Source organism: Melopsittacus undulatus, chromosome 3, assembly GCF_012275295.1.
Source record: "Melopsittacus undulatus isolate bMelUnd1 chromosome 3, bMelUnd1.mat.Z, whole genome shotgun sequence".
In the NCBI taxonomy this organism is placed as follows: domain Eukaryota; kingdom Metazoa; phylum Chordata; class Aves; order Psittaciformes; family Psittaculidae; genus Melopsittacus; species Melopsittacus undulatus.
In genome coordinates, this window is record NC_047529.1 from 374,663 (window position 1) to 393,170 (window position 18,508).

The window sequence follows — 18,508 nt, forward strand, 5'->3', positions numbered from 1 at the left end:
TTTAGAAGCCGGAGAAAAGACCTTGTACCCATGGAATTGAGTAATACTGTGCATGAAAACATGCTGCCTTCTGTTCTGAGCAGTGGCACGGGCTGTGGGAGGTGGTATCCTTCTGCTCCCGCATACTTGCATTGCTCTACAGCTTATGGGAACAGAAGGGTTGTCACTGGAGTGGTGAAGTCTGCTTACCTCCTGCGTAACAAGTTACTCTAAGTAACGGCACTAGACTGTTTTCTTCAGAAGAAGATTTTTCCTTTACTGTTTCAAGCAAAACTTTCAATGTCCTCTTCTCCCCTCCAAGCAGTCGTGGGCCTCTCACTGTGACCCTGTCAGTGGTGGGTGCTGTTCTGCAGATGGGTGGGCTTTGGTCTCCAGCCTCTGCACCATTCAGAGGGGGTCTGCATATAGGAGACACCAGGAAGAGCTGGGTTATTGTGTGTGTGTAGTTCTACACTAACACATGGAACCGTCCGGGGTCAGAGCATGAGAAAAGGCTGAAAACCTGAGGGGGAAATGGAAGCTCAACCGCAAAGGGTCAGTGTTAATTTAAGATTCAAGCAATGGGAATACAAACACTGCTACCTTCCTGATTTCAGTGCCAGTGTCGTGTGTGTTTACTTGATTCCAGGCTCATGCCTGTGGCCTGAAAGCAGTTTAATATCATTTTTCAAATGTAAAATGAGAGAAAATACTAAAACTTTCAAGCATGTTTTTAATCAATGTAGTTGTTTCTAGAGCAATCTCACAACTTGTTCCACCGAAGTCTATGTTCATGCATATTCTATGTATTGCAAAAGCTACTCAATGAGTTGCAATTGGAAGTACTGTCCTGCACTAATCTCTGTTAGATGAGCTTTTTTATGTTCGCTGTAAAGCTTCAGGTCTTTAAACCCAGAACCAAACATGCTCAGTATGTCTGCAGGGTTTCTAAAAGGAAACAAATGGAGCTACCAGGTAAAACTGAAAACCAAAAACCTAACTCGTTTTCAGGCTTGACAGGACCTGTCATTTGGGGCAGCTTGTCTGAAAAGGAAAAGAAAGCAGATAGACATGAGTGCTTGTACAGAAAACTCCTCTGAGTGATCCTGCCTCCCCAGGAAGCTCTTGAGGCATTTGACACTTCTGCTAAGGAGAAGCTGCCCTACCTCTTCACTTGAACCTGAGGGGCTGTGTGCAGGTGGGACATACCTGACTGCTCCATCCTCAGTGCTTCCTACTGAAGCAAACTGAGCAGGGTCTGCAGTGTTTGGATCAACCTCCCAGAGTGAGCATAATGCATTACCCTGGCCTATGGAGAGCTGATGCACTGACAGTTAACACCTTGCTGTGGAGGGAAGCAGAGGAAAAGGCAACCCATGGCTGAGTCCCAGCTGGTCCAGAGAGTGCAGATAGAAAATCTGTGCTCAGTTGCACATTAATGATAATAAAACAAGGAGTGGAAGCAGGTTCTAAAACAGTGGGAGAGGCTGTGTACAACAGAACAACCTGTTCTGAACAAGCAGAGCTGTTTGCTTCTGACAGGGTGAGAGAAATGGAGGGAGCAAGGTTTTCACCTTAGGCATCCAGAGAGAAACGTCAAGAAGGAGGGCAGGACAGGTACCAGCACTGCTCTGCAGGGCATGCCCTCCTCGAGTGCAGATGGGTGTTAGAGCAAGCTCCCCGCAGCTTCCTGAGCCGCAGTTGACTGGGAAGCTTCTGTCCCCCATCCCTGTTTGTGTGGCAGGGAATAGTTGTGCTTCCGAGGTGCCTCCTGTCCAGCTGTGCTCCAGCATGAACACTGACAGAGCATGGAATGACTGAGTGGTGAAGAGAAGCTGTTAGTGCTGTTGTATTTTATAGCTGTCTGCCTTCAAGCAAAGTGTATTCAGACTGTGTGAGAAACCTGTAGTAACAGGAGGCTTTGTTGTGACTCAGTTCTGTGTGAACTCAGCTGAGGCACTGCAATGTACCAAAACGGGCTAAAGTTGTTGTGGATGTCCCTGCTTCTTGCAGGAGGGTTGGGCCTTCAACAGTCCCTTAGAACCCAAACTGTTCTATGATTTAAATGGGACAGGTTTTTGGTTTTGGGTTTGTTCTTAATCATTAAGCCTCTGCTAATGATTATAATGATGCTAAGCAGGATGAGCAGCAGCTCACTGCTTTTAAACATCAAGAGTCACAGATCAGTTAAAATGAACACATTCCTATGTGCTCCCATTTGTCTGTGACCATGTTGGTGTCACAAACACAGGCTCAGTGTGTGCAGTTTGCACTTAACCAGGAGGGTAGTATTAATTTTTAAAGAAGTAACTGTTGCTTAAGATGCTGTTGAGTTGGGGCAATGAATTTTTCATGCTTCAGTAATATGTGCATGGGTGAAAATCCATTATTTATTGTACCTCCACTTGGTTGGGAAAGGTGATGGTTTTACAGCACCAGCAGCCATGCAAACACAGCCATTCCCAACTGCTGGCTGGTAATAAATTTCCTTACTGTAAATGTCAGTGGGTTTGTGTGTTGCTGCCATTACATCTTGTTTGGAAGGCTCAATATTACACAGTTATGGGAGGCAGCAGATGGCATCATTAACAGGAATGCTCCCAGTGTTTACCACTTATGTGCCTGTGTGAAATTAAAAGTAGGGTGACCTGTCTTTATTTTGAAAGCAGGGTGTCAGGCCTGGGCAGGTGTTAATGACACTTGCAGCAAACTCAAATAGTCATTTCTGCCTAAAACCGGGTCAGACTCGTTCCAAAGCTCCTTCAAAGGGTTTTGCTGGATTGACTTTGGAAGGAGCAGAAGTGCAGCTTGGAAGGAGGGCATAGATATGTTTCCCACAGAAACGGATTGTTCCCTCTCACAAATGGAGAAGCAGAGCTGCTGTCACTAATATACAACTCTCCAGTAAGCTGCAAATCAATGTCCCCTGTACCCTCGTGCTGTGCTTTCCTTACCTCATGTTTGTCACCTCCAGTACGAAACCTGAGGATGGTTTTTATGGTTTATTTTTTACAGCTTTTAATTTTATACATCTCTTGGATGATGTAATGAATTCTGTCCATTTAGCAAACGCTCCTTCTGTTGCCATGCGTGTGTGTGCTCAGTAGGTGCAGTGCACAGAGGTGCTTCTGCCCTGTCCCTCTCCAGGGCATACACAGCCCTGTTCGGGTATGGGCACTGGTGTAGCTGTGCTGTCTGTGGCAGTGACCCCTCAGGAGGGGCTCTCAGAGGGAGCCTTCCTCAGCCAGCACCCACAGATCTTTCCAGTGAAGTCTCTTCACGGATGTTCAGGTTTCCCTTTGGAGCTGGGCAGGGAGGTGAAGCAGGACTTGCTTCAAATCAAACCTTAGGGAAGTCCTGTGGTTCACTGTGGAAGCAAGAATTGTCTGGGAATGCTCATGGTGTTTTCTGTTACATATCATTCTGCTTTTTATAGGTAATTATTTTATGCAGTCTTAGTGGGCTGTTAAAAGAACTCTTCACCCTTTAGCATCTGTCTGCTGTAAAGGTATGGGTGACAGTCTTTTTCCAGGGCTGCTGTTAGTGACTTTCTTAACAGATGAGAATTGGTCTCCATAAAGCAGGTTTCTTTATCTCAGCACCCTAGAGCCAGCCATGGCTTCAGCCCTGTAGCCATGTACCACCCCTGTGCCTTCTGTACATCATTGTCTACCCCTGAGGGATGGGGAGACCTCACCTCTGAAAATGACCCCATTCAGAGTTCAGCCATTTGGCCTTGTAAAGTGAGCAGCAGAAGTCATGAGATCTGTATGCAAGTGTGAACTGTCCAGCCCTCGTTGGGCTGGGAATCCAAATGTTGGTGCTAAAGGGAAAAAGCAGTTTCTTACCATGGTAACAGTGGTTCTGCAGGGAAATTAGATCCATGTGCCCATGCTCTGCTCTCCTGTGCTGCCTTGTGGAGTGGCACAGGAAAGCCCTGGTTTCACAGGGAGTCCTAGGGATTGGTCATGAATACACAGACTGAGGTCAGCATTTACCTGCATGAAGATTGGTATAGTACTAATGACTTCATTCTCAAAGGCCTTTGAGGTCTATGGATGAAAAACTCGATACAAAGGCAAGGTGTTACCTGTGCAAACTGGTTTGACAGAGCTGCAGTTGCCAAAGGAGGGGTCTTGACAAAGATGACAAAATGCTGAAGGCTGCACTCCTCATCACAGTTTCTTTCTCCTTTTCCTTCTGTTCCTGGTGTTTGTGTAGATCTGTGAATGCTGTAAACAGCTCCTGGAAACACGTTTACAGACATTCCTAATGAGGCTCTTTGGAACATAGCTACTCTTTAGAAAAACAACAATGCAGGCTGGAAAAGCTTCCATTTTCCAGTAACTTTTGGTCATATCTCCTTGGTAAACATTGATGCTTCTTTTTTTCCTTGTGATTCAAATGGAGCTTGAAATTAAAATAGCTCTGTTTGTTCACCTCCTTGTTTGCCTGCCACTAGCGCTGAGCTCAGCACTAACCCGGAGCAGCTCGGTTAGTCCGGTGGTTCCTACAGTAGTGGAGTTCAAGCTGTGTAGATCCTGTCCAGCAGTAACTATCACTCAGTTTCTCAGTAGCAAGTGCTGAATGAAACCAAAAGCCTGTCCTGCAGGCTTAGGATACCCAGGACAGGGCTGGGAGGGTCCCTGGAGTGGTCTCTGTTACATCCTGTAGCACTGAGGGATCTGTGAGGATGCCGAGTACGTAAGGAGCAAGTTGGTCCCATGTTCCCTATGTGGTACCCTGAGCAGTGCTTCTGAACTCAGCACCACTCTCATGTATTTAAATGTAGCAAACACTTGAGGGTGTTGAGCTGTGTAACACCCAAGTCCTCCATGTGCAATAAAATCAAGTCTAAATCCTGCTGCGTGATGCAGTCTTTGCATGAAGAGCCCCAGCAGTGAGTGCAAGAGCTCATTGACACACTGCTGGTGTTTTACTGGGATGCATTTACTACCACCCACTGCAGAACGTAGCACTGCTCCTTCTCTCTTGGATCTGAAACCCTCTGTCCAAGGTGGCTGTTCATCGTTGGGTGTTCAGGCTCCAGTTTTCTGTTTCCATGAAGGTAACGTTTGCTATAAAGCAATTCCACAAACAGCCCAGAGTCAAATGTTTAAATCAGAACTAGGAGGAGCTATGGGTTATCTCCATCTGAGATGGTGTGTATACAGCAGTGTACATGGGCATGTGCTGTGGGTGTGATGCTTTACATGGGTTGAAAGTGCAGGGGGAGAAATGCATACAAATGGATTTGCTAAAACCAATAATGATTTCATATTATCTTTTCCCGCTGGTTCCTTAGGGTAAAGGGATGTGAGAGTTCTAGTGCTATAAATCAGTCCTACACTGCACGTGGTGTAGAGATCCATGTAGATACATGTGAGATCCCAAGTGACAGACGTGCTTTGCACACAGGGTTTGTGTGTTCAGGGAGTACCCTGAGACATGGGTATCATTGTTAGTGCAGCGCAGCCTGAAGGCCCCAAAGAGGGTGGCACCGACTGTCCACATGAGACCTGTCCCCTGTGGTCTAGTGAAGAACAGAGGAGGTGATGGGATGGGGGTGATGCTGAGGCTGTCGGGTACCAGGGCAGGAAGGGGGACAACATCTCTTTGATACCCAAAGAACATGGAACCTTTACCCGAGGTACATGCACCTCTCCTGACAACAGCTTCGGTGCTTTCTTGCCTTACGTTAGTTACTGATTGCTGGTTTGTTTAATGAATTGGGTAGGAAATAAACAAGTTAGAGCTGGCGACTGACCTATCAATTATGATGTGTGATTGCTCCTCCGGGGAACATATGCAGTCATTTGTCCTGACATTTTGCTAAAATAAGGTGGTATTATGGGACCAATCCACCTAATTCCTTACTCCCTGGGGCCATTTAGTGTACTTAGCCGTTAGAAAGGTGATTTCTGAAGCATGACAGCTGTTGGTGTTGGGGCCATTGTGCGGTGAACAAAACCGTTAGATCCTGCTCATGTGCTGCCTTTGTACCCTCGATACAGAAGCCATTTCATAAATGAGGCACAACTCGTGCCTCAGAAATGGTGTTGCTGCTTTGTGCTTCATCACTGGGGTACATGTGTAAAACAAACCCCACACAGCCTGCAGAGCGGGTGTTTGAACCTGGCACTGCTGCAAGCCCGTGGTGTTGATTCCATGAGCTGCTGCCATTCCTGCTGAGTTCTTTCGGCTGAGGTGCACTGCAAGTAGCATCTCCTCATGTTCTCTTGACCTTCTGTTAACGTGGTTAAAGCTGCATTTCAGCAGCCATCACTGATGCTGTTCTGCCACAAGGCTTGGCTACAAAGCTGCAACTGTGTGCAGCAGAGGAGCCTGTTCAGTTCCCGTCTGGGAGTCACAACCCCAGGACTAGGGCCTGAAGCAGGGTCCTCGGTGCCTGCCTGTGGGACCACGAGGCCCCTGCACCCCCCTGCAGAGCAGTGCCAGAGCTGTACTTGGGGCAGACCTGCTCAGGGTGTCCCTGAAACACGTCCAGGTCTTCTTTAAATGGGAGGGGGCAGTCGGTTCTTCCCATTGCTTCACATCTCCCCACTGATGCATGTTCTCAATGAGACAGAGAAGGGTTTCCAGTGTTGGAAATGTGACAATGGCATGGATCCGTTGTCATTTATGGCCAAACCCCGTTGCAGCCGTGCTGGACAGGTTCGAGGGGGTGTTCAGGTTCAGGCAGCACCGCAGCGGTGCCGGGCTCATCCCCGGCTCGGTGCCGTGCTCAGCCCCGGCTCGGTGCCGTGCTCAGCCCCGGCTCGGTGCCGTGCTCAGCCCCGGCTCGGTGATGTGCTCAGCCCCGGCTCGGTGCCGTGCCCAGCCCCGGCTCGGTGCCGTGCTCAGCCCCGGCTCGGTGCCGAGCTCATCCCCGGCTCGGTGCCGTTCTCATCCCCGGCTCGGTGCCGTGCTCAGCCCCGGCTCGGTGCCGTGCTCAGCCCCGGCTCGGTGATGTGCTCAGCCCCGGCTCGGTGCCGTGCCCAGCCCCGGCTCGGTGCCGTGCTCAGCCCCGGCTCGGTGCCGTGCTCAGCCCCGGCTCGGTGCCGTGCTCAGCTCCGGCTCGGTGCGGGGCTCCCCACGTTGGGCTCTGCGGGCTGGATACGGAGCTGTCTTCTGGAATGTTCCCAGGGAGGGCTCCGGTTCACCACCGGGGGTCAGCGTTGCGCTGCCGTGCGCTGCGGCCGGGACAGCGCTTGTCCTGCGGCAGGGAATGGTGTTAACTCGGGGATGGCTGTGGCTGCTGCCGCCTGTGCAGTGAGGTGCTGCACAGCGGACGGGATGCCGGTAACCGGTCCTTAGGCACGGTACAGCCACCCCTGGGTCAGACAGCCGGCTCTCCACCTCCTGCACTGGGCTGTGCTGCGGCTCCGGCTGTGGGTCTGCAGCAGGCACGGAGCATCACTGGGGATCCCAGCGTGCTATGGGCTTCTCGAGGAGGCCGATGCAATTGCCATAGCTTTAAAATAGAATGGTTGTTCTTTGTATATTGAGTTACTCTGACAACTAATATATAGAGAATATAGTTCGACTGTAATCTCATAGGAGGAATTTAGAGGAGTTAATTTTATTAACCCTGTCTCCTGTTTGTAACCTGCTAGAAGAGAACAGAACCTGTTCAAAGTCTTGGGGTGCTTCCTGCCTTGGTGGCACAGCAGTACTGTGTAGGAGAAGTGCCTGACAAATAACAGGAGCAGCTCCATTTTGCTTGTCTCTTCAGTGCATTTCTGAGTGTGCAATTATGTGTTCTGTGAAGTGGGATCATGCATAACCCGAAGCGGTCAGAGCCGTGCCAAGGGGGCTGTGCTGCAAGGTGGGGAGTGTTTTCCTGCCTGTCATCAGGTGTTTGAGCATCAAATATAGTTCAGGGCAGGAAACAATTGTCAAACACAACATGATCTCTTGTCCCTTGTGTATTTGTTGTGAGAACCTGTTAGCTGCTGAGACCTGGAGACACCAGGTAAACAAATACATGGGATTTGTTGTCTGAGCCAGGGTCTGCATTAAGAAGAACAGAAACTGAAGCCAGTAATGAAAAACTTCATAGCCAGATTCCTATCACTATTCCTATACCTTCCTATCACTTTGGAAGAGTTTTGCATGAAACCCATGAAGACATTCCAAGGTAGAAGTTCCTCCGTAGAAGTAAAGCAATTTCCATGGATAAAGCAGCAAGACTACAAACTGCTCTGGAAGGTATAGAAATGGCTTTAACATTATGTAAATATGCTGCCCAGGTGTCAGCTAATGGCAGTAAATGACAGCAGAGGCAGTGTTTCTCCTCTCTCACAAGGACTCCATAGCATCTTTCCCAGGAAGAGCCAGACCATTAAGCTCTGCTAATTTTCTGTGACCTATTAAACATGCACATATTTCAACATTGTAGTACCATTTATCTGCTGTTTATCTTGTGCTGTGCACTGGAAAACCATAGCGTTAGTCATGTCAGGGAGCCATGGTGAGCTCTGTGTGAGTGCACGGTGAGGCATGGCTCGTGCTTTAAGGATTCCCAGCAGGCTTTGGCTGGGTTCTTTTCATGCATTTCTCTGTTTTCCATCTTTTTCCACAGCTGAGTTATTCTCTGAACCACACAAATCGAAAGCTGGTGCTGGAATCCAAAGTGTCTGTCAACACCAGGATTGTGGTGGTCGGTGCGTCCGACGTTGGAATCTCTTTTCTGGAAACACTCGTTTTTTGGTAAGTTTTCTATTTTATTTCCTTTATTGAGAAGAATGTGTTGCCTTTTGGTTGAAAGCTTTGCTGCATCCATTCAGAACCGTGCTTTGAGTCTGTCTCCATGTGCTAGTTGGTAAAGGGCTGAGTGTCTGAGGATGTTTAGAGGTAGGTGCTGCATCCTGGTGGGCTCTGGAGCTTGGAGGTGCTGACAGAGCTGCTCGTAGATCCGCAGGATGAAGGCACATTTCCATGTACTTCAGATCTCTTTGACAGTTGTTCTCGCACAGAAATACGATAAGTGGAGGTTAAATCCATGGCCCTCACATGTGCTCCAAAGCAGTATTGATCTGTAAAGCCAGCTGTGCTCAGTGGGATCACAGATCACTGAATCCTTCCCATCTCTTCCCTGTTGTGATGTGTGTTTTCAGAGCTGTGCAGTGTACGACAGAAGCTTGCTGAGTTTTAACCCCATTGTGCTGCTTTTGACTGTAATGACACCTTTTGATACCTGTGATTCCAATGAGTCTTTTGATGTTTGGGATTGCTCAGGAACCAAGGATTGCCCTTTTAGGTCCTTGTGCTGTTTTTGCTGTAGACCCTGGGGTGATGGAAAGGGCTAGCAGAGGACATGCTCTCCAGTAGTCTGGGCCTGCTCTGTGGCCCACCAAGAGCACAGGCCACCAGCACACGTTAAGGGATTCATGATCAGTAAAACTGCAAATCAGATTGCTGTGGTGACCTTGACTTCTCCAAACTGGAGTAAATGAACAGTCTGAACTGGTTCAGAAGGGGAATAAATGTGTACAACTTCTTATACCTTCCATTGTCAGAGTGTCCTGTGTTCAGCTATAGCAGTCATGGGTGTTATCAGCGCTGTTCCCAGGCTGAACGTCAAAACCACAGCACTGCACCAGCTACTAAGAAGGAGAAAAATGACTGCTACTGCTGAACCCAGGGCACTGAGCCAGGGCGAAGTTGTGTTTCACAGACAGTTAGGACAAGGTGCCCCCTCCCCGATACCTGACTGGTTGCTTTTCCCTGCCATACCCATCCCTAGCTGTTGTGGGGGCTGTGGGGAAGTCAGGCTGTATGTGAGAATCCAAGTCCTTCCGTGCAGTTGTTGTTTTCCTCATAAATGAAAAGTACATCCTAGAAATGTCTGCAAAGACTTGCAGATGAACATGGCATTCAGACTGTGAATGCTGTGGTTACAGCAGCGCAGCCGGTGCAGCCGGGGAGGCTGGCAGGGAACCCACAGTTCTGCCTGTTTCTGTCGGCTGAGTCAAGAGTTTGTATTTCTACAGCAGCCATGAATAACATCACAAATTAAAATATCAATATGGCAGGAGCTGAAGTGCTTTGTGGATGTTATTATAGTGCTGGAGCAGGGAAGGAAAAATACCAGCTGCTTGCTCTTTTTCCTTAGGTTCTGACTGCCTGCAGAGCATCCCTCTTGGGATAAAATCCCTTTTCTCTCATCCTCCTGTGCCACTCAAAACTCAGTTAAAATGCACTTTACAGCTATCAGCCATGTTCCTGTTGCTCACTCCATGCTGTATGACTGCACTTTGAGCATGAAGTACTGTGAGGGAAACCAAAGCACATTGATGCTCTGAATGTGTTGGCCAGAAGCTGGGTCCCTGCAGTGAGCAGGGCATCAGAGCCTGTCTGCAGCACTGCACCAAGGGGTGCTCCTGCTTGGGAGAACCTGAGCCTTGCTCTCAGACCCGAGAAGCAAAGAGGCAACACTTAGTGCAGAATGCCCCAGCATTGATATTCATATGTGTATGGACTTCAGGAAGAGGATGTTTTAATTTTCACATCAGCAGCAGATTGTCTCCTGATCAATGTGAAGGCCTTTTAATACAATTTTGTTTAATTTACTCGTATTTTTCTAGTACTGTTTGCAGAGGTTACATGCACTAAAAATAGGCAGATTGAATTAATTTGTAAGCCCCTAATCCTGAAAAAGAGGAAGTAGTTTTCTCCTCATTATTCTTCATACTTAATTATTTTACATGCTCAGTCACCATGGAAACACACAATGTAATTCACTTACCAACAGAACAGTTATTAGAACTACATGTTACAAGTGTTTTCAACTTTTTTGAGACTGAACAAATCCATTTTCCATTGAGCAGGGATCATCCCGAGCATTGCCTCTCAGCAGCCTCTGCTTCTGCTGTGCCAGGCAGGGCCCTGCAGCATCTCTGCTGCAGCACTGGGGAGGGTTACCCTGTTCCCTGCAGCCAAGGGCACCCCTGCTTATCCACCCGCACTGAACACAAGCCTGGCAGTGCCTGCTGCAGAGGTATGTGTGGTGTGTGGTGACACTGGCACAGGGTGCCCAGAGAAGCTGTGGCTGCCCCATCCCTGGCAGTGCTCAAGGCCAGGTTGGACACAGGGGCTTGGAGCAGCTGCTCCAGTGGAAGGGGTCCCTGCCCGTGGCAGGGGTTGGAGCTGGAGGAGCTTTAAGGTCCCTTCAACACAAACCAGGCTGGGGTTCTGTATGTGCTGTAAACTGCTGTCTCAGTGCTGCTTCAGTCTTCCCATGCGGCTCACTGCCTTGCTGCTGGTGGAAACAGGTTGTCACAGAGGTCAGAGCACCGGTGCACCCAAATTGGTGCCTGTTGTTTCAAAGGGCAGTGTGGAAATGCTGCAGATGAGTGTATGGAATGACCTGCTAGCAGGAACACTTCTTCCTGATGCTTGGGGTGCTCTGAGCCCTGGAGAATTCAATCTGTTGTGCTTAATCTATCTAGGTCAGGGGAGGTGATCTCATTATTCATGTTTCACCATTCAAACATATATCTCCTGCTGATTCTTGTTCTCGGACTGTAATCACATGCAGACGTGTGTGCTGCTTTCCTGCAGGCTCAGGGTGGTTTATTGGGGAAGCAGGGGGGCAGTGCAGGCAGAGCGGCAGCTTCCCATCCGCACAGGGCTGGCTGCGGGCGCAGGTGATGGAACGGCTCCTCCAGCACATGGGGGGCTGCAGCAAGCTGGCAGCAGAGCCCAGGCGCTGTGCAGGGCAGCGAGGAGCTGCACTGTCCCTTGCTGCAGGCATCACCTGCAGTGCAGTTACATCCTTCCCCCTGCACAGAGCCAGCCCTCAGACACGGCTTGCAGGACCTGCAGCGCATCAGCCCCCGTGTTAAAGAGGGGCAAACCTGCGGGATGTGCAGTGCTGAAGGAGAAGCAGCCACTGAACCAGTTCCCCTCGTGGAAACGCTGCTCAGCCCAGCAACACCCGGGCCCTATTGTTCCCTGCCTTCCTCGGCTCTGGCCTCCCTGCCTTTGTCGTGGGGCTTTGTGGGGAGAGCTTTCAGCTCAGTGAGTCAAGCCGGAGAAAGTCCAAAGAGAGGTTGAGCTAAAACACGAGTTTTCCTCGGTTTTAGTTTTCCTTAAGGGACTTGGTCCTTGGGGGGAAAAACAATGAAGAAAACAAATGACAAGGAAGGGGTTTATCAGCCATTCTGGTAAATACATGCATGCCCCTACACTGGCAGTGCTACGAGCCACTAACACTGACACGTTGTCATGGATGGAAACCCTAAAAGGAGCCTGAATTTAAGACCAGAGGAAGCTTTTAAGAAACTGGGCTTTTTTTTGTCATCCCCACTGAGCTGAAGTGTGCATCTGCTAAACTCACACATGAAAAAGCTGGTTTAAATACTCAGCTTGTAAGTGTTCAATGACAATTGCATCTGGAAAGGACTTGTAAGCGTAAAATCTGTTTTGTGAGTACAGACCGTCAGTACCTCTGAGTGTGAGGAGAGGAGAAACGAGCTCAGTTCTGAGTTCTGCATATACCAGTTGTTAGAGGTGAGGTTCAGCAGGAGAAACATCCACTGCAGCTAACAAGGTGTTTGAAAGCCTGTGAACAGCTACAGCTGGGGATACTGAGTTGCACAGTGCTCAGTTACACCAGTGTTCCCCATTGTGTATATCCTTAGGGGAAGGTAAGCTACAGCCCAGCTTTCTGATCTTCTCATATGCCCCACTACTGAGATGCTTTACAAGTAGCCCCAGTGCTGAATGCTGGTGTCCCAGGAGGGCAGGGCCAGGCAGTGGCTTGGATGTGCTTATTTCTTTGACACTGTAAGAGCACGGGCCATGCTGCAGCGTTAGGCCAGAGACCCAGTTAGACCCAGCCGTGCCGCTGGCTCTGCGTGGCTGAGGGCACAGCGTACTCACAGCACTGACAGTGCCCACAGTGCTCACAGCACTCATGGTGCTCACAGCACTGACAGGGCTCATAGTGCTCATAGTGCTCACAGTGCCCACGGTGCTCACAGCACTCACAGCACTGACAGCACTGACACTGCTCACAGTGCCCACAGTGCTCACAGCACTCACACTGCTCACAGCACTGACAGTGCTCACAGTGCTCACAGTGCCCACAGTGCCCACAGCACTGACAGTGCCCACAGTGCTCATAGTGCCCACAGTGCTCACAGCACTCACAGTGCTCACAGCACTGACACTACTGACACTGCTCACAGCACTGACAGTGCTCACAGTGCCCACAGTGCTCACAGCACTCACAGCGCTCACAGTGCTCACAGTGCCCACAGTGCTCACAGCGCTGGCAGTGATCACGGTGCTCACAGTGCTCACAGTGCTGACAGTGTCTCCTGGCAGCCCCCGGCTGCAGGCATGCAGCTCCCAGCAGTGTCTTGTCGCTGGTCCCACTGTAGTGAACCAGTTAGCTCTTTATCCACCTCTTTGCATATAGCTGTGGAGAGCAGCATTGTCTCCTGATTGTAGGGAAAACCCTGTTTAATCCATGATCTCAAAACCCCCTTAATCCAACTTCTGCTGTAAACAATGACTTATTTGCTGAGGACACTGGAAATATACATAACATGCTACACGAAATGAAGGTGGCTGTGGGAAGGGGTTGGGAAATAGATTTCCCTTTCCACGTGGGTGCACTTAAATAACTATAGCATTTAAAACCCAAATGAATTAAAGGACATGTTTATCAAAGCCCCAAACGTTTTCCTTAAGGCAGAACCAGAACCTGGCACAGGAAACTCGTGTTTGTCTGCAGGACAGTGTCTCCCGTGGAGTTGAATTTGTCAGGGATCAGCTTGGGGATGGCAGGGGTTAGAGCAGGGAGTGTGACAGGAGAGCGCAGCGTGCACTGCCCAACACATCTGGCCTCTTGGCAGTGGTTACCATAACGCTTGCTGTTTAATTAGGCTTTTTATCTCTGCATTTGTCTGAGAACATCTGAAGCTTCCATGTTGCCTGGCACTAATTAGTTGACTAATTAAATAGTTAGTGCTTACTTGCTGATCACAGAGCTAACGTGTAATGAATGCGTTGGTGATCCTCATTGCTTTATACTATCTGTCTCTGCCACAACAACTGAGATACATGTGCTTCCTTCTGACTGCCTTTTTCTCACACCAAGGCAGAACAATGTTGTGGTTGACCATGTGTTCAGTGTCACCGGGTCCGTGTCCTTCAGATGTTGTTGCCTTCCATCATTTCTGGTGAATAGAGATCAAGTTGTGACAGAGATAAATACAATGGGTCATATCTTGCCGTGCTGTGCAGTCAGGATCACAAAGGACACTGTCAGTGACTGATACCAGACACAAGCTGGGGGAGAGGATGTGGGTCAGCTCTGCCTGCCTAGCAGCCACTGACCTGCTTCTGCCAAAAGGTATCAATTAGCATTGCTATGAGGTTGGTTTATAGTTATGCTCTTGTTTTGGAGACAGCTTTCAGTTTTAGACAGATAATTTCAGCTTGAGGTACTTACCTTTAAACACATGAGAACATCTGTCTGAGCCCAAACCATTCTTTCACACATCAAATTTGTAAGTATTTGGTGATTTTGCTACTATTTAGGTAGGAATATTTGTAACTTCCTGTTGCATGTTAAAACTGGTCTTGGAAATAGTGTTTTTCTCATGAAAAGCCAGTTTCAGAATTGCCATGAATCACAGGAGCCTCTATAGAATTCTGTTCTGTGTGCGTTGTACCCCTCCTGCTGACTGGGGATGGCATTCCTGGGCTCTGGGAGCAGCTCTGTGCCAGGTAACCTGGCTGCCCATCGCGCTCTGATCAGCGCAGGTCAAAGCAAACAAAGCAGCATTCCAAGTGTAAACAGTGCATGCGGGTGCTCTGGGTCTGCTGAAGTCATGCAGGAGATGTACTTTGCTGTTCATGTTTGGTTTTGTTTGATGCTTGTTTCCCAGGGCTGCTATGGAGGTGGAATCACTGAGCTCTCCAAAGCCATCTGTAAACTGCCTGTCGGTTGGGTCTGAAGCACTGAAGAGTGTTCAGACCCCTTGGCTGTTAAGTTGTGACCCTTCGCCCTAGTGATTAGTGTACATAGATCTGTATGTACTCTAACAGAACATCACTGCTTGAAGATGCTTGCTTGGTTTTTCTGACTGCTTGATGAAATGTTAACGTCCTTTTCTGGAATGATGCAGTTACCCTCCCGGTCCCAGGAAGGAGATGAGTCTGATACAGTTTACATTGCAATGAGGGGTGGGAGTGCACAGGATAGAGCAACGAGCTGATGAATCTCTACTGCATGCTGTGTTAGCCAGGCTGCACAGGCTCCTAGTGGGGCTTGGTTGGGTTAGGTGGAGCTGTAGCTTGATGGTGGTGGGGACTGGGTCACGTTGTGCTGTGGGGTTGGACACCCTGGGCCCTGGTGTCAGTGACACCTCTGCAGTAATTGGATGTCCCTTCAGTTTCATGGGAGCTGAGGGCATGGGGATGGGAGGGAGCTGCTGGAGAAAGCACCTCCTTGCCCTGGTGAAGAGCTGGGTGCCAGAGGCTGTTGTGTGCTGCTGCACCTCGTGGGCTGCTCCCCACTGGGGACCAGTACCAGTGAGGCAGCTGTGCCTCCCAGGCTGCCAGAGCCCAGTGCCGCAGCTGCTCCATGCAGATGTTGGGCTCAGGGATGGTGGCCCTGCTCCAGCCTAGCCCTGGTGCTGCAGCTGTCTGCCAGGAGCCCATGGCACTGCCATGCTGCCTCAGGACATGCAGCTCTGCTCTTCCTGCCTGCTCCTGCTGCCAGCAGTAGAAGTGAACACAGAAACCTTGGTACTGATCTCAATCCATCCAAATTCAAGGCAAGTGAATCCTCTGACATCCGTGTGCTTCTCCAAGTGTGTACTCTTCCATCTCTGTAAAGGCAGCGTTACCAGATCTGCACTAAGCAACACCACAGAGTCAAAATACTCATGTCCTCTGCAATAACCTGGAAAATTGGGGTCTGGTAAATAGGCAGCCATAAAAAATCCCTTAGTTTAGCATGGCTTGGCTGGCCAATAATATTAAAAATGTTCTATTCACAAGCTGGAATTTGTGCTGTGTGTTATGCACTGAAACATTCACCCTGGAGCAGACAAAACAGCAACATTTCAACCACGTTCTAGTTTTACTGCCCATTTTATGGCATCTTCATCTGTGGAAAATGGTGTTGATGTGTCTCAACTGCGGTTCTGAAACTGCCAGGTGATTAGATTCAAACAGCTAGAGACTGTAACTGCGAGGCCATAATCAGATACCCCTCATTTTCTGTCTAGAAACATAATTGCCCTGTTTTATACTTTTAAGAGGATGAAATGCTGAAACATTTATGGAATGGAAATTGAAATTTTAGTAAGGAAATGGTCTCAGTAAAGCAGTGCTTGGATGGTGCTTTGATTTGGTCCAGCTCAAAACCAACTTATATCTGGGATAATGGGGCTGACTTGGGCTGTGGATGTTCCCACATAAGTGTGTGGATGTGTCTGAATGACTGCATGTGGTGTATGGGAAAGGAAAGAGCTTTCAGATCTTCCTGTTGGGTGGCACAGTTCATACTGCAAGGACTTTGCCACACTGGTTTTGAGAAGCTCGATCCTGGAAGTGCTGCAGTGAGCACTCCCCTTGCTGAGAGAGAAACCTTCAGCGGGGACGACACATGAGCCATCATCTGTTTGCCCTGTGCTGCCCCAAGGCACTTGGTGCATGTAGCACTTCTGAGTGCAGCTCACTGTGGGAAAGAGAACATCTTCCAGCAGCATAGTGAGGACAAATGTGATTATCTTCAAAATGGTGCTTGGAAACGTTATGGGAAGCTTGGGTTTGGGTTGGGATTTTTTGGTCTTGTGATGGGGGCACTAAGCTTGAAGCACAAGGAGGTGCCTCCACATCCTATGTAGATCAAACCATCAAGTTCAGGGTCCAGAGAGATGAGGAGGAGCTGTCAGCTGGGGAGAGGAACACTCACAGCACCCACAGGAAATATTACCTGGCTTTTTAATGGGTTCTTGCTAAGCTATTGGCAGCGGTGGCTGTGGTGGCTTTCATGGCTTGTTCTTAAGGCTGCTCTTGAGAATGCAGCATCTGGTGAAGTCAATCACTGCTAAACCTGGTGGGGAGCTTCTGGGAAACAGTACTTTGATAGAAGCATTTGCCATCAAAATGGATGAGGGGAGGATGTGGTGTGTCAGGAGGAGGGACATGGGACATGGAGAGGTGTTCTGCTGAGGTGCATTGGAAAGATCTATTTGATTTATCAACATTCAAGATGTAATTTCTTTAAAAACCCAAGTCAGCAGCAAACACTTTTAATCTCTTGTGAACACCTCAGGAGAGTGGTCCTGAAATGAAAGAGGATGGTGAATTGCAGCCATGTTGGGCCTGTCTTCAATGGAAGTAGTCCTGTTCTGGGAAGAGTATGTGAATCCTCCCACTGCCCTGACTGATCTGTCTCCTGGTGTCCTCAGTGGCACTCAGATTAAGTGGGAGCTATTGGCAATTAGATTCACTTGCCTTTCTATTTTAGTTGGTGGTGGTCTGGATGTGTCTGTTGCTGGTCTTGGAGGAAGAGTCACCATGGGCACAGCTTTGAGAACAAATGAATATGTAGAAACCCTTTTCTTGGCCCGTGCACTGACAAGTGTCCCTGTAAAGACTCTGTTGTCACCCTCCTTTCACTGAGCAAATGCGTTCACAATCTTCACACTTTTTCCTTAGGTTGATCCCATGGAGAACTGGTTTATCTTTGTTCACTTGTAATTACAGGGGATAATTATTAATAATTATGGGCTCAGACTGAAACAGGGGAGACTGAGCTGAGCTCTGAGGCAGAAGCTGTTCCCTGTGAGGGTGCTGAGGCGCTGGCACAGGGTGCCCAGAGAAGCTGTGGCTGCCCCATCCCTGGCAGTGCTCAAGGCCAGGTTGGACACAGGGGCTTGGAGCAGCTGCTCCAGTGGAAGGGGTCCCTGCCCTGGCAGGGGTTGGAGCTGGATGATCTGAAGGTCTTTTCCAACCCAAACCACTCCATGGTTCTATTCTATAACTCACCGATGGACACTGCAGTTAAGCTGCCCTCCTGCTCTGGGGGCTGTAACTTATACATGAGGATCTTGGGTGACTGTTGGTACAAACCATAAACCCTTTCTGCTGCTGCTGGTCCCAACAGCCTGATGCCCCAGTGCTGTTGGGTCTGTCAGAGCCCTCATGCCACCAGAGCAGCTGTGTTGCACATGCAGGGGGATGGCTCTTGCTGGGTTTTCACATGGCTTCATACTCAACTTTGGGTGGATTCTTCCTTGTCTGAGTCCAGTGCAGCTGCCCTGGGAGTGGGAGCACACAGGAGGTGAAGGCTTTTCCAGCTCTGCCAGCAGAAGCAGTGGGTGCTGTCCAAACAGAAGCAGTTTAGTCCTGTGGCAATATGGAAACACTGTGCTCCTAAAGGGTGCCAACCAGGGCTCCGGTGCTGAGGAATGTGTTCATCCTTGCTGAAAACATGGGCGAGTGGGGTGTGCAGCTCTGTGCAGCTGAGCAGTTCTGTGTGGGGCTTGTGTAGAGC

The 18,508-nt window shown here is 49.2% G+C and overlaps 1 protein-coding gene across 1 annotated transcript in view; it reads left to right on the top strand.

Moving 5' to 3' along the window:
• Positions 1-18,508, top strand: part of CFAP61 (cilia and flagella associated protein 61) — a 96,991-nt gene that overhangs the window by 40,097 nt on the left and 38,386 nt on the right. Inside the window, exon 16 of the mRNA XM_034060368.1 lies at positions 8,564-8,691. Within this exon, the coding sequence (XP_033916259.1) occupies positions 8,564-8,691 (128 nt within the window). The remainder of the gene's footprint in view (positions 1-8,563; positions 8,692-18,508) is intronic.